Genomic DNA, 15413 nt, shown 5'->3' on the forward strand with positions numbered 1-15413 from the left:
GAACCGGCGGAACACACCGGAGAGAGAGAGAGAGAGAGAGCGGGAGAGAGAGAGAGAGAGAGAGAGAGAGAGAGAGAGAGAGAGAGAGAGAGAGAGACAGAGAGAGACAGAGAGAGAGAGGGAGAGAGAGAGAGAGACAGACACTCACACACTCACACACAGGGGGAGAGGGGGAGGATCAATGGAGGGGAGACAAGGATGCTCCTCCTCTGAAAACATCTGAAGGAGAAGATTGGACAGCTGGAGACACCGAGGAGGATGTGTGTGTGTGTGTGTGTGTGTGTGTGTGTGTGTGTGTGTGTGTGTGTGTGTGTGTGTGTGTGTGTGTGTGTGTGTGTGTGTGTGGATGAGCTGATGATTTATCTGACGTCTCTTTGGGGGGCTCAGAGTCTCATTCTTCTACTGATTGAACTCCTGAATATTAAAACAGACTAAAGGATGAACACATGAATGAAACACACACAGAGAGCAGAGTCATGATGAGCTGATGTGTGCTTTAATAGGATATAAATTAATCTGAAAGCGTGCTCTGGTCTGTTAGCTCTCATCTGTTAGCTCTGCTCTGTGGCGGGCTGCAGCGCCACGTCTCGTGTGGCGTGCTCTTTAACCGCTCTAACAGAGACTTGAGTTTGACTCCTCTCCGCCTGCTCTCCGCCTGCTCTCCGCCTGCTCTCCGCCTGCTCTCCGCCTGCTCTCCGCCTGCTCTCTGTCTGCTCTCCTCCTGCTCTCCACCTGCTCTCTGCCTGCTCTCCTCCTGCTCTCAGCCTGCTCTCCGCCTGCTCTCCTCCTGCTCTCCGCCTGCTCTCAGCCTGCTCTCCGCCTGCTCTCCACCTGCTCTCCGCCTGCTCTCAGCCTGCTCTCCGCCTGCTCTCCGCCTGCTCTCCACCTGCTCTCCGCCTGCTCTCAGCCTGCTCTCCGTCTGCTCTCCTCCTGCTCTCCGCCTGCTCTCCTCCTGCTCTCAGCCTGCTCTCCGCCTGCTCTCCTCCTGCTCTCCGCCTGCTCTCAGCCTGCTCTCCGCCTGCTCTCCGCCTGCTCTCCGCCTGCTCTCAGCCTGCTCTCCGTCTGCTCTCCACCTGCTCTCCGCCTGTTCTCCACCTGTTCTCCACCTGCTCTCCACCTGCTCTCCACCTGTTCTCCACCTGTTCTCTGTCTGTTCTCCACCTGCTCTCCGCCTGCTCTCCACCTGCTCTCCGCCTGCTCTCTGTCTGCTCTCCGCCTGCTCTCCGCCTGCTCTCCACCTGCTCTCCGCCTGCTCTCCTCCTGCTCTCCGCCTGCTCTCCACCTGCTCTCCGCCTGCTCTCTGCCTGTTCTCCGCCTGCTCTCCGCCTGCTCTCTGCCTGCTCTCCGCCTGCTCTCCGCCTGCTCTCTGCCTGCTCTCCGCCTGCTCTCTGTCTGCTCTCCGCCTGCTCTCCGCCTGCTCTCCCCCTGCTCTCCGCCTGCTCTCCTCCTGCTCTCCGCCTGCTCTCTGTCTGCTCTCCGCCTGCTCTCCTCCTGCTCTCCGCCTGCTCTCCTCCTGCTCTCCGCCTGCTCTCCGTCTGCTCTCCGTCTGCTCTCCGCCTGCTCTCCGTTCCTCATCTCTCTGCAGGAATATCTGAAGGAGAAGAAGACTCTGAATCTCTTGAAGGGGAACACGCCGAGACTCTGACATGAAAATAACCGCTGAGGAAGAAAGAGCGGAGGATGAAACTTCACGCCTCAGAGAGACGGATCCTCTCGTCTGCTCGGCTCAGAGTTTGTTTGGATTCCTCTGAGGAGGAAAAAACAGACCCTGATATTTTTAGCTGCTCTGTGTGAGGAGGAAGAAAGAACAGCTGCACTTTATAACCCTGGAGTTTACCTGCAGATTAAAGGTGATGATTAAAGGAGATTATACTCCCTCAGAGATTAAAGCTCATCTTTGTCCTTCATGTTAATGACTGAACAATATTCAGACCGTTTGCTGTGCGGCGCCGTTTGTGAAGTTGAAAATAACTTCAACAATTCTCACATGTAGCTCGAACGTCGTACAAACATAGAGGGAATTTTAAAAGTCACTTTTTTATCACATCCATCCATTATCTTTACCGCTTCTCCCGTCAGGGATCGGGGGGGCGGGGTGGAGCCTATCCCAGCGGGCTTTGGTCGGAAGACACACCTACGGGCAATTTAGGGTGACCAATCAACCTGGTGAAGGTGTTATTGGACTGTGGGAGGAAGCCGGAGAACCTGGAGAGAACCCACGCATACACAGGTAGAGCAGCAGCTCCGCCTGCAGCCTGCAGCCTGCAGCCTGCAGCCTGCAGCGCAGCCTGCAGCCTGCAGCCTGCAGCCTGCAGCGCAGCCTGCAGCCTGCAGCCTGCAGCGCAGCCTGCAGCCTGCAGCCTGCGAGCACAAAGGCAAACAGGAAAGTGGAGCATCTGAAAGTTTCTGTTTTTAAAAGAGGAGAATGATGAGGAGGCAGAACACAGAAAGTCTACACCTGCAGGACTCTCTCATGTTTAAAGTCTGCAGAGGATGGAATGAGCTGCTTCAGCTTCAGACATGGAGCCTGCAGACCAGCAACAAGCATGGACCGCCACCTGGTGGACAAACACAGAACTGCAGCTTTCATTAAAGTGAACCCACCGTCTTCAGAGTCCAATAACTGCCTGCTCCCCTGAGATTAAGAGCTTAACGAGTATATTTGTTATTGCTCTGAATCACATTTTCAATGTATCGACTGTTTGATGGTCTCAAGTGGTCGACCTTTTTTTTTTAATGAAATCGTTAAAAAAAAAATCTTCCCTGTCTAATGTCTTGATCCCTGGTCCTCACACTCCTCCATACCTAAAAAACATAAATAAAAATAAGTTAAAAAATATAAAAAATACACTTCCATACCTAAACTGAAAAATAAAATAAAGTTCAAAAAAACAAAAAAACTCCTCCAGTCATAAAAACATAAAGTAAAAAAAAAAAACATAACTCATCAATACCTAAAAATAAATTAATACAATTAAATATAAAATTAAAATACTCTTCCAAATGTTAAAACAATAAAATTAAATAAACAATACTCCCATACCTAAAAAAAATAAACAAATAAAATAGTTGAAAAAAAAACAAACTCCTCCAGTCCTCAATAATAAAATACTCTTTCATTCCTGAAAAATATAATATTGTTATATTTATATATATATTTATATAATTAAATAATACTAATAAAATAAAATAGTAATAAGAAATATGATTTAAAAATAATGAAATATAATGAACCTCCTAAATAAAGTCAGACTCCTCCTCCAAGAAGGACTCATTTAATTTAAATTATAAGACGTTCATTTTTTTCTCTGGACGTTACTTCAGGGTTTTCAGGGTTTTCAGGATTCTTCAGGAGCTTCAGAAACTCTGATCTTAACTCCACTTTGAAGACTCTGCTCCTTATTCTGAAACTGTTTGAGGTAAAACTAAATTCAGTCTTTATCTGAACTGTTCTCCAGGAGAGAGACGAGGAAAGCTTCAACATGCTGAGGGAAGGAAGGAGTTAAAGAGCAAGGAGCTGATCTTAAAGTAGGAAACAAAGTGTCTTTAATTTCATTTTTACAGATTCATTTTATCACAAAGTGAACATTAATCTAAAGATAGAAACAGAGTTCATGTTCATGTCATCAGACTTTAAATCCTCTCAGTGTTCAGGTCAGGAAGGAGGGTGAGACAGTCAGACTCTCAGGTGTTGTTTCCTCCTGAGGAGGATCAAAGAAACAGTCTGTCGTGTCTTCAGTCAGACCGGCGATCAGCTGGCCAGCCGGTCGTTCAGGTAGCTGGAGGTCTTGGCGTCCTGCAGCAGCGTTTTGGTGACATCATACAGGTTCTGCTGATAGGCCAGTCTGTAGCGGCTGAACACGTCGTCACAGTGAGTCAGCAGGCGCTTCACGTTAGGGGTGACATTACTGGGAGCGCCGTCCAGCCTGAAACACACACACACACACACACACACACACACACACACACACACACACACACACACACACACACACACACACACACACACACAGAGGTGAGAGGAGGCCTCAGGTGGAGTCGGGATGTTCAGCGTTCGATCGTCTTACTTTTTGAAGATGTCCTCGAACAGGCTGGAGGTCAGAGGTCGGTGGCGTTTCAGCTCCTCCAGGAACGCAAAGTCTCCTTTCAGGATCACCTTCTGGAACAGGATCTCGGCCCAGTCCGGACTGTAGCTGTACGCCTCGGACACCACGAACACCTGACGGACAGGAAGTACAAGCGTAACCTTCACGCCTTGAATCTGAGGGACGGTTTATCTCGCTGAATTTCAAAATAAAAGCTCAAGAAAAGAGATTTTGCAGAAAGGAAGGACTTTGAGTAACTGAAGATTCAGAAGTTTCTGCACGCTCGTTTTGTTGCAGACTTCAGATCCTAAAGGAGTCTGAAACTCACCTGGTAGCATCGAGGCAGCGCTACGATGGCGTTCAGCATCTCTGCAGGACGCAGGTTGATGACGCGCAGGTCCAATCCGTGATTCAGGAAGTGCAGCTGAAGAGAGACCAGTTTGGCCGTACGGACACAACGTGTGGCCTGACGCACACACGAGTCCTGGAGACAGACGGAGAGAGGAAGAGGAAGAGGAAGAGGGAGTCATGTGTTCATTCCTCCTCATCAGGATGTTTACAGTTAGAGGAGAACATGAGGATGTTTACAGTTAGAGGAGAACATGAGGATGTTTACAGTTTGAGGAGAACATGAGGATGTTTACAGTTAGAGGAGAACATGAGGATGTTTACAGTTTGAGGAGAACATGAGGATGTTTACAGTTAGAGGAGAACATGAGGATGTTTACAGTTAGAGGAGAACATGAGGATGTTTACAGTTTGAGGAGAACATGAGGATGTTTACAGTTTGAAGAGAACATGAGGATGTTTACAGTTAGAGGATGTTTACAGTTAGAGGATGTTTACAGTTAGAGGATGTTTACAGTTAGAGGAGAACATGAGGATGTTTACAGTTAAAGGAGAACATGAGGATGTTTACAGTTAGAGGAGAACATGAGGATGTTTACAGTTAGAGGATGTTTACAGTTTGAGGAGAACATGAGGATGTTTACAGTTTGAGGAGAACATGAGGATGTTTACAGTTAGAGGAGAACATGAGGATGTTTACAGTTAGAGGATGTTTACAGTTAGAGGATGTTTACAGTTAGAGGATGTTTACAGTTAGAGGAGAACATGAGGATGTTTACAGTTAAAGGAGAACATGAGGATGTTTACAGTTAGAGGAGAACATGAGGATGTTTAAAGTTTGAGGAGAACATGAGGATGTTTACAATTTGAGGAGAACATGAGGATGTTTACAGTTAGAGGAGAACATGAGGATGTTTACAGTTAGAGGATGTTTACAGTTAGAGGAGAACATGAGGATGTTTACAGTTAGAGGAGAACATGAGGATGTTTACAGTTTGAGGAGAACATGAGGATGTTTACAGTTAGAGGAGAACATGAGGATGTTTACAGTTAGAGGATGTTTACAGTTAGAGGATGTTTACAGTTAGAGGATGTTTACAGTTAGAGGAGAACATGAGGATGTTTACAGTTAAAGGAGAACATGAGGATGTTTACAGTTAGAGGAGAACATGAGGATGTTTAAAGTTTGAGGAGAACATGAGGATGTTTACAATTTGAGGAGAACATGAGGATGTTTACAGTTAGAGGAGAACATGAGGATGTTTACAGTTAGAGGATGTTTACAGTTAGAGGAGAACATGAGGATGTTTACAGTTAGAGGAGAACATGAGGATGTTTACAGTTTGAGGAGAACATCAGGATGTTTACAGTTAGAGGAGAACATGAGGATGTTTACAGTTAGAGGAGAACATGAGGATGTTTACAGTTAGAGGAGAACATGAGGATGTTTACAGTTTGAAGAGAACATGAGGATGTTTACAGTTAGAAGAGAACATGAGGATGTTTACAGTTAGAGGAGAACATGATGATGTTTACAGTTAGAGGAGAACATGAGGATGTTTACAGTTAGAGGAGAACATGAGGATGTTTACAGTTAGAAGAGAACATGATGATGTTTACAGTTTGAGGAGAACATGAGGATGTTTACAGTTAGAGGAGAACATGAGGATGTTTACAGTTAGAGGAGAACATGAGGATGTTTACAGTTTGAGGAGAACATGAGGATGTTTACAGTTTGAGGAGAACATGAGGATGTTTACAGTTTGAGGAGAACATGAGGATGTTTACAGTTTGAGGAGAACATGAGGATGTTTACAGTTTGAGGAGAACATGAGGATGTTTACAGTTTGAGGAGAACATGAGGATGTTTACAGTTAGAAGAGAACATGAGGATGTTTACAGTTAGAGGAGAACATGAGGATGTTTACAGTTAGAGGAGAACATGAGGATGTTTACAGTTAGAGGAGAACATGAGGATGTTTACAGTTTGAGGAGAACATGAGGATGTTTACAGTTAGAGGAGAACATGAGGATGTTTACAGTTTGAGGAGAACATGAGGATGTTTACAGTTAGAGGAGAACATGAGGATGTTTACAGTTAGAGGAGAACATCAGGATGTTTACAGTTAGAGGAGAACATGAGGATGCATTCAGGTACCTTTGAGAAGCTCTCTGCAGCGTCCTTCAGCAGACCCAACACTTTGACCAGCGAGTTCTTCAGGTCCGGCGTGACGACTGTTCAGAGAGGAGAGGTCAGGAGGTCATGAGGTCATGAGGTCAGGAGGTCATGAGGTCAGGAGGTCATGAGGTCATGAGGTCATGAGGTCATGAGGTCAGTAAACAGGATAAAGGATGTTTCAGTGAATGCTCATGTCGGGTCAGCTCACCCCAGGCCTGAGACTCGATCATCTTCAGCTGCGTCCTCGCTGCGATCTCGTGGTTCTCTCCGATCTCCCTCCTCATGCTGAAAAACAGCGCCACCATGTTGTGCTTCTCGCTGTCTGCAGGCAGGCAGCGCTTTATGTAATCCAGGAGAGCCGTCTTCAGGCTGGAGCTCTGCAGAGGGTCAGAAGGACAGAGGGTCAGAGGGACGGGGGTCAGAGGGACGGAGGGTCAGGGGGTCAGAGGGATGGGGGTCAGAGGGACGGGGGTTAGAGGGACGGGGGGACGGGGGTCCGAGGGTCACAGGGTCAGAGGGTCAGAGGGACAGAGGGTCAGAGGGTCAGAGGGACAGAGGGTCAGAGGGATGGAGGGTCAGAGGGTCAGAGGGACAGAGGGTCAGAGGGATGGAGGGTCAGAGGGACGGAGGGTCAGGGGGTCAGAGGGACAGAGGGTCAGGGGGTCAGAGGGACAGAGGGTCAGGGGGTCAGAGGGACGGGGGTCAGAGGGACGGAGGGTCAGGGGGTCAGGGGGTCAGAGGGACGGGGGTCAGAGGGACGGGGGTTAGAGGGACGGGGGGATGGGGGTCAGAGGGTCAGAGGGACGGGGGTCAGAGGGTCAGAGGGATGGAGGGTCAGAGGGACGGGGGTTAGAGGGACGGGGGGACGGGGGTTAGAGGGTCACAGGGTCAGAGGGTCAGGGGGTCAGAGGGACGGGGGTCAGAGGGACGGGGGTTAGAGGGACGGGGGGACGGGGGTTAGAGGGTCACAGGGTCAGGGGGTCAGGGGGTCAGAGGGACGGGGGTCAGAGGGACGGGGGTTAGAGGGACGGGGGGATGGGGGTCAGAGGGTCAGAGGGACGGGGGTCAGAGGGTCAGAGGGATGGAGGGTCAGAGGGACGGGGGTTAGAGGGACGGGGGGACGGGGGTTAGAGGGTCACAGGGTCAGAGGGTCAGAGGGCCAGAGGGTCAGAGGGACAGAGGGTCAGAGGGATGGAGGGTCAGAGGGTCAGAGGGACGGGGGTCAAAGGGTCAGAGGGACGGGGGTCAGAGGGTCAGAGGGTCAGAGGGACGGGGGTTAGAGGGACGGGGGGACGGGGGTTAGAGGGTCACAGGGTCAGAGGGTCAGAGGGCCAGAGGGTCAGAGGGACAGAGGGTCAGAGGGATGGAGGGTCAGAGGGTCAGAGGGACGGGGGTCAGAGGGTCAGAGGGACGGGGGTCAACAACAGGTTAAAGCTAATTCAGCTCAAAACTCAAGTTTGAGTCCGGTTTCAGTTCCTTTACTGTCCACTAGAGGCTGCCCCCAAAACTGAATGAGTCCCCATAGAGCCCCATGATAAGATGTTACAGCAGAAATAAACATGTTTACAGCCTGGTAAAGGAACAGTACGTGATTTTGTGTGTGTGTGTGTGTGTGTGTATGTGCGTGCGTGTGTGTGCGTGTGTGTATGTGTGTGTTCACCTGTCCTCTGTCCGTGTCCACCTTCTTCCTCAGCAGCATCTCAAAGCGATGGTTCTGATGCAGCAGGTCGAAGACGTACGTCATCTCATTGTACCTGCCGATACCCGTCAGCAGACGCACCTGAACACACACACACACACACACACACACACAGATAATGATAACTGGTCTAAAGTAATTAAGAGGAATGGAGGGCTGTGTGTGAGTGGGCGGGGCTTACCAGCAGGCTGTAGTGCTCTCCTGGAGCGAGGTGGGCGTGGCTAAGGTGACGGGCGGCTTGGAGCACTCTGACGATCCCCTCCATGTTACAGGTCAGACTGAAACAGTCATGAGCCACGATCAGCAACTCACAGACTGCAGGAGGAAGAGGAGGAAGAGGAGGAAGAGGAGGAAGAGGAGGAAGAGGAAGAGGAAGAGGAAGAGGAAGAGGAAGAAGAAGAAGAAGAAGAAGAAGAAGAAGAAGAAGAAGAAGAAGAAGAAGAAAAAAAAGAGGGAGAAGAGGAAGAGGAGGAAGTAGAGGAACAAGAGGAAGAAGAGGGAGAAGAGGAAGTAGAGGAAGAAGAGGAAGAAGAGGAAGAGGAGGGAGAAGAGGAAGTAGAGGAAGAGGAAGAAGAGGGAGAAGAGGAAGAGGAGGAAGTAGAGGAACAAGAGGAAGAAGAGGAAGAGGAGGGAGAAGAGGAAGAAGAGGAAGAGGAGGAAGTAGAGGAAGAGGAGGAAGAGGAGGGAGAAGAGGAAGAGGAGGAAGTAGAGGAAGTAGAGGAAGAGGAGGAAGAGGAGGAAGAGGAGGGAGAAGAGGGAGAAGAGGAAGAGGAGGAAGAGGAAGAGGAGGAAGTAGAGGAAGAGGAGGAAGAGGAGGGAGAAGAGGAAGAGGAGGAAGTAGAGGAAGTAGAGGAAGAGGAGGAAGAGGAGGAAGAGGAGGGAGAAGAGGGAGAAGAGGAAGAGGAGGAAGTAGAGGAAGAGGAGGAAGAGGAGGGAGAAGAGGAAGAGGAGGAAGAAGAAGAAGAAGAAGAAGAAGAAGAAGAAGAAGAAGAGGGAGAAGAGGAAGAGGAGGAAGTAGAGGAAGTAGAGGGAGAAGAGGAAGAGGAGGAAGTAGAGGAAGAAGAGGAAGAGGAGGAAGTAGAGGAAGTAGAGGGAGAAGAGGACACTGTTTATTTAAGTTTCATGTGAAATAAATAAATATTTATTTTGCTTGATTCAAGTGTGTGTGTGTGTGTGTGTGTTTGTGTGTGTGTGTGTGTGTGTGTGTGTGTGTGTGTGTGTGTGTGTGTGTGTGTCAGAGTGTGTGTCAGAGTGTGTGTGTATGTGTGTGTGTGTCTTACTGCAGCTCAGGTCTCTCAGAGGAGCCGTGTTGAGGTTCTCCAGCAGCTTGAGTCCCACCAGGTTCGGATCCTCGCACAGTTTGATGAGCTGGACCAGAGAGTCCCGCCCCTCTGACGGCCTGAACACCTGCCTCTCTGCTCAGTCACACACACACACACACACACACACACACACACACACACACACACACACACACAAACACACACACACACACACACACACACACACACACACACACACACACACACACACACACACACATACATTAGATCCCGTCTGATGCACCTTGATCTCATCATAACGCCGTCCTCGCCGCTGCTCTCACCCGGTTGGAGCTCCTGGTTGGAGGCCAGCAGCGCCTGCACCACGGCCGAGGAGACGAGCTGGGCCACAGAGTCCGGGGTCAGACCCTGAGCCCTGATGAAGGCCTGAGCCTTCCTGAAACGCTCCGGCTGCTCCGACAGCAGCAGCTTCTCCAGCACCGAGCGAGGATCCTCAGCACAGATCTGACTGAAGGAGACCTGGAGCTCCTGGAGGGACAGAGACGGGACCATGATTAGACCCTGATCCTTTCACATAGGTACTTAAAGACTCTGGAGCTGCTCGGGAACAAAGCTGGGGCACCTTGGAGAGCTGGTACAGGCTGAGGACTTGTTTGCAGTAGTTGTTCCCGTGCCGACACTGATCCACGAGTTTCTGCAGCTGCACCGCGACCTGGTCTTCAGGGAGCGGGAGAACCACGAAGGAGGACAGGCTGCTGATGGAGGCGGCTGGAGGGAGAAACACAGCTTCAGGTCAGAGATCCAGATTCACTCAAAGACAATAAATCACAGTGTGATCTCTGTAGAGAAACTGGAGGCGCTCACAGCTCGTGATCCCCTTCTTCGGCAGAGCCTCGGTCGCCTCCTCTGGTGGGTCGGGGTTGGACTCTCCTGAAGCGAGACTTCGGCAGCGCAGCACCACCCACATGTCCGGGTGATGGAGGGAGAAATATCGACACACCCGGCTGGCCTCGTGGATACTTCCTTCATCTAGTAACTGACCAATCAGAGCAGCCAGGACCCTCCTCTCCTCTGGACTCAGCGTGGGGTCAGAGGTCGGCGTGGTCGTCGGCGTGCTCGTCTGCTCCTCAGGGAGTCCCTCCAGACTCAGACACCGCTCCGTGTTCAGGCCGGAGATGTTGGAGAAGGTGAACTCCTTCATGAGGACGGCGTAGGTGTTCATCTCGGGCGTGATGGCGGGCGGCGGCAGGTTGAAGACGCTCTCTTTCTCCATGGAGACGGTGAGGACGTGCTGCCTGACGCGGCTGACCCACAGCTTCTTCTCCAGACTCGCCAGGTCGTCCACGGGAGGCGGGGCGAGCAGCGACAGCCAGTGAGCGGCGAGGCAGAGCAGCAGGCAGCGCTCCTGGACGTGCAGCAGCTCGCTCTGAGGGTCGGCGTCCGCAGACGAGTCCGCTTCGGCCTGAGAGAGGAAGAACTGAGAGGCGGACTCGGGGTCGGTGCCGTCTGCCTTCAGCTGGTCGTGACACTTCCTCCAGAAACCGACTCGAGTCTCCAAACGTCGCCACTGCCGCTTGGACTTCTGGGAGCTCACCTCCTGGAGGAGCTGCACAGGAAACAGACACGACAACGATGATCTTAAAGACCTCATAGTGACCTATTCCCCCTCTAGAACTCTACGCTCCCGACATGCAGGCCTGCTCATTGCACCTAAAGTCTCTAAAAGTAGTATGGGAGGTAGAGCCTTCAGTTATCAGGCCCCTCTCCTTTGGAATCATCTACCAGTCAGGGTCCGGGAGGCAGACACCCTCTCTACTTTTAAGAGTAGGCTTCAAACTTTCCTTTTTGATAAAGCTTATAGTTAGAGCTGGATCAGGCTTGGACCAGGTCTTAGTTCTGCTGCTATAGGCTTAGACTGACACACTGGGATCCTGTCTTTCCCTCTCTCTCCTCTCTCTGCCTGTCTCTCACTTTAACTCTTCCTGTCCCATTAAAGTTTCTGGACGTGTTCTGTGAGGTGGATCAGACCTGACTGAGCAGCAGGCGGTGCACGGGCAGACCGGCCAGCAGGGCGACCTGCCTGGCCTGGTTGTAGCGCCCCGTGGCCTGCAGAGCGTCCACGGCAGCCTGAAACTCCTCCTGCTGGACGGAGGGAGAACTGCACTGCAGCAGCCGGGGAGACACGCTGACCTCTGACCCCTGCAGCAGCTGACTCAGCTGACTTAGCTTCCTGAAGTCTGGACCTGCGAACACGCAACAAACACACCTTTCATAAACTTCATCAGATTAAATTCAGGAGAGACTTCTGGAGAAGTTTCTGTAAACAAAGGCTCGGAGGAGTCCGGGACCTCACCGTTAGATTTGAGGAGTTTGTCGACGTCTGCGAGGAGCTGCAGCAGCCGGTGGAGGTCGTACTGGGAGGAGCAGCGCTGCAGCATGGTGAGGAGCAGCACTGACGCCTGGCTCTCCACCCACTGCAGGGGGAGACCACCAGAGGGCGCTGGGCCGCCGTTTCTGAGCTGCAAACGACAACAACAACTTCAGCTCCAATCAGACACTTTAAAGCTTCTATATGAGTCTGAGATATGAGTCTGAGATATGAGTCTGAGATATGAGTCTGAGATATGAGTCTGAGATATGAGTCTGAGATATGAGTCTGAGATATGAGATATGAGAGATGAGTCTGAGATATGAGTCTGAGATATGAGTCTGATATATGAGTCTGAGATATGAGTCTGAGATATGAGTCTGAGATATGAGTCTGAGATATGAGTCTGAGATATGAGTCTGAGATATGAGATATGAGAGATGAGTCTGAGATATGAGTCTGAGATATGAGAGATGAGATAGGAGAGATGAGATATGAGAGATGAGTCTGAGATATGAGTCTGAGATATGAGATATGAAAGATGAGTCTGAGATATGAGTCTGAGAGATGAGTCTGAGATATGAGTCTGAGATATGAGAGATGAGTCTGAGATATGAGTCTGAGATATGAGTCTGAGATATGAGTCTGAGATATGAGAGATGAGTCTGAGATATGAGTCTGAGATATGAGTCTGAGATATGAGTCTGAGATATGAGAGATGAGTCTGAGATATGAGTCTGAGATATGAGAGATGAGTCTGAGATATGAGTCTGAGATATGAGATATGAGACATGAGTCTGAGAGATGAGTCTGAGAGATGAGTCTGAGATATGAGTCTGAGATATGAGAGATGAGTCTGAGATATGAGTCTGAGATATGAGTCTGAGATATGAGATATGAGACATGAGTCTGAGAGATGAGTCTGAGATATGAGTCTGAGATATGAGTCTGAGATATGAGTCTGAGATATGAGTCTGAGATATGAGTCTGAGATATGAGTCTGAGATATGAGAGATGAGTCTGAGATATGAGTCTGAGACATGAGTCTGAGACATGAGTCTGAGAGATGAGTCTGAGATATGAGTCTGAGACATGAGTCTGAGATATGAGTCTGAGATATGAGTCTGAGATATGAGTCTGAGATATGAGTCTGAGAGATGAGTCTGAGATATGAGTCTGAGATATGAGTCTGAGACATGAGTCTGAGATATGAGTCTGAGATATGAGTCTGAGAGATGAGTCTGAGATATGAGTCTGAGACATGAGTCTGAGACATGAGTCTGAGATATGAGTCTGAGATATGAGTCTGAGACATGAGTCTGAGATATGAGTCTGAGATATGAGTCTGAGATATGAGTCTGAGATATGAGTCTGAGATATGAGTCTGAGATATGAGTCTGAGATATGAGAGATGAGTCTGAGATATGAGTCTGAGACATGAGTCTGAGACATGAGTCTGAGACATGAGACATGAGTCTGAGAGATGAGTCTGAGATATGAGTCTGAGATATGAGTCTGAGACATGAGTCTGAGACATGAGACATGAGTCTGAGATATGAGTCTGAGATATGAGTCTGAGATATGAGTCTGAGACATGAGTCTGAGACATGAGACATGAGTCTGAGATATGAGTCTGAGATATGAGTCTGAGACATGAGTCTGAGACATGAGACATGAGTCTGAGAGATGAGTCTGAGATATGAGTCTGAGACATGAGATATGAGTCTGAGACATGAGTCTGAGAGATGAGTCTGAGAGATGAGTCTGAGATATGAGTCTGAGACATGAGACATGAGTCTGAGATATGAGTCTGAGATATGAGTCTGAGACATGAGTCTGAGACATGAGACATGAGTCTGAGAGATGAGTCTGAGATATGAGTCTGAGACATGAGATATGAGTCTGAGACATGAGATATGAGTCTGAGACATGAGTCTGAGATATGAGTCTGAGATATGAGTTTGAGATATGAGTGTGAGATATGAGTCTGAGACATGAGTCTGAGATATGAGTCTGAGATATGAGTCTGAGATATGAGATATGAGTCTGAGATATGAGTCTGAGAGACGAGTCTGAGAGATGAGAGATGAGTCTGAGATATGAGTCTGAGATATGAGTCTGAGACATGAGTCTGAGACATGAGACATGAGTCTGAGATATGAGTCTGAGATATGAGTCTGAGACATGAGTCTGAGACATGAGACATGAGTCTGAGAGATGAGTCTGAGATATGAGTCTGAGACATGAGATATGAGTCTGAGACATGAGTCTGAGATATGAGTCTGAGACATGAGTCTGACACATGAGTCTGAGACATGAGTCTGAGATATGAGTCTGAGAGATGAGATATGAGTCTGAGAGATGAGTCTGAGATATGAGTCTGAGATATGAGTCTGAGATATGAGTCTGAGATATGAGTCTGAGATATGAGACATGAGACATGAGTCTGAGACATGAGACATGAGTCTGAGAGATGAGTCTGCTGGAGGAGAGAGCTCACAGCGATGAGAGTCCTCTGGAAGTCCAGCAGCTTGGTTTTGGCCTCGGAGAAGTTTCTGTAGTCGCAACACAACTCGAACATCCTCAGAACCAACACCAGGGGGCAGTCCTGAGGGGACGAGCAGAAACATGAGGCTGCTGGTTTTAAAGCTTGAATCAGCAACTTTTAAATATCTAACAAGTTCAGAAAGTGTTCATGCATTACTTTAGCCTGCAGCGATGAATCAGGCTGTGATGGCTGCAGCATGATCAGAGCATGTCCCCCTAAAGTACAGACTGACTTTGGATCATAATCAAGTCTTACCCGCTGGAAGAGCTCAAAGCCTCGTAGGAGGGGCCTGACGTGGCCCCGCCCCAGCAGCGTCCTCCAGATGATTGACAGGTCGTGCAGGGTCCACTCGTGGTACTGGGGGGCTTCGGCCAGGTGGGAGGTGGCTTCCTCGGCTGTGACATCATCGACCGACGTAAGCACCCAGACGCAGAGGCACTGCAGTAGCCCCGCCCCCTGTCAATCAGACCGTTAAAGAACCACATGGACTGTGTTTGATGGGTTTAGGTAGCGGGATCTTTTACGTGGGTTTTCGTGTGGTTACCTGTTGACATGCAGCCAGCACAGCCAGCGTCGGGCAGCGTTGCACCAGTGCCTCCTGCAGCAGGTACCTGCAGGGCGCCTCCTCGTCCTGGCTCTGCAGGAGGACCTGGAACAGCTCCCTGGGCGGGTCTGAGCTCCATGAGGTCCTCTCTGTCGTCAGGGACCCGGGCTGCTGCTGCTGCTGCTCCTCAGAGGCCACGGACCTCCTCTGACTGCACACCTGCAGGTCCTGGAAGGCCAGAGTCAGGTGGGCCTGCAGGGCGGGGCCAAACTGGGCGGCCAATGACCTCACCTGTAGGAAGAACCAAATATGGTCACATGAGGAGTTATATGTTATATGTGTGTGTGTGTGTGGTGTGT

General features: G+C 49.7%; 1 protein-coding gene across 1 annotated transcript; it reads right to left on the minus strand.

The window, feature by feature from the left end:
• Positions 1-3523: 3523 nt before the first annotated feature.
• On the minus strand, positions 3524-15345 carry spg11 (SPG11 vesicle trafficking associated, spatacsin; the record flags this gene model as incomplete). The annotated part of the gene is made up of 16 exons (XM_034679120.1): positions 3524-3926; positions 4068-4219; positions 4414-4569; positions 6592-6668; positions 6821-6989; positions 8273-8392; positions 8493-8626; positions 9592-9726; positions 9918-10122; positions 10217-10362; positions 10459-11200; positions 11623-11837; positions 11948-12113; positions 14463-14570; positions 14766-14966; positions 15055-15345. Coding segments are annotated over 16 exons (3192 nt in total), but the record flags the coding sequence as incomplete, so codon positions are not given.
• Between the last annotated feature and the right edge of the window lie 68 nt (positions 15346-15413).

The sequence above is a fragment of the Notolabrus celidotus genome, unplaced genomic scaffold, assembly GCF_009762535.1.
Source record: "Notolabrus celidotus isolate fNotCel1 unplaced genomic scaffold, fNotCel1.pri scaffold_329_arrow_ctg1, whole genome shotgun sequence".
NCBI classification, from domain to species: Eukaryota; Metazoa; Chordata; class Actinopteri; order Labriformes; family Labridae; genus Notolabrus; species Notolabrus celidotus.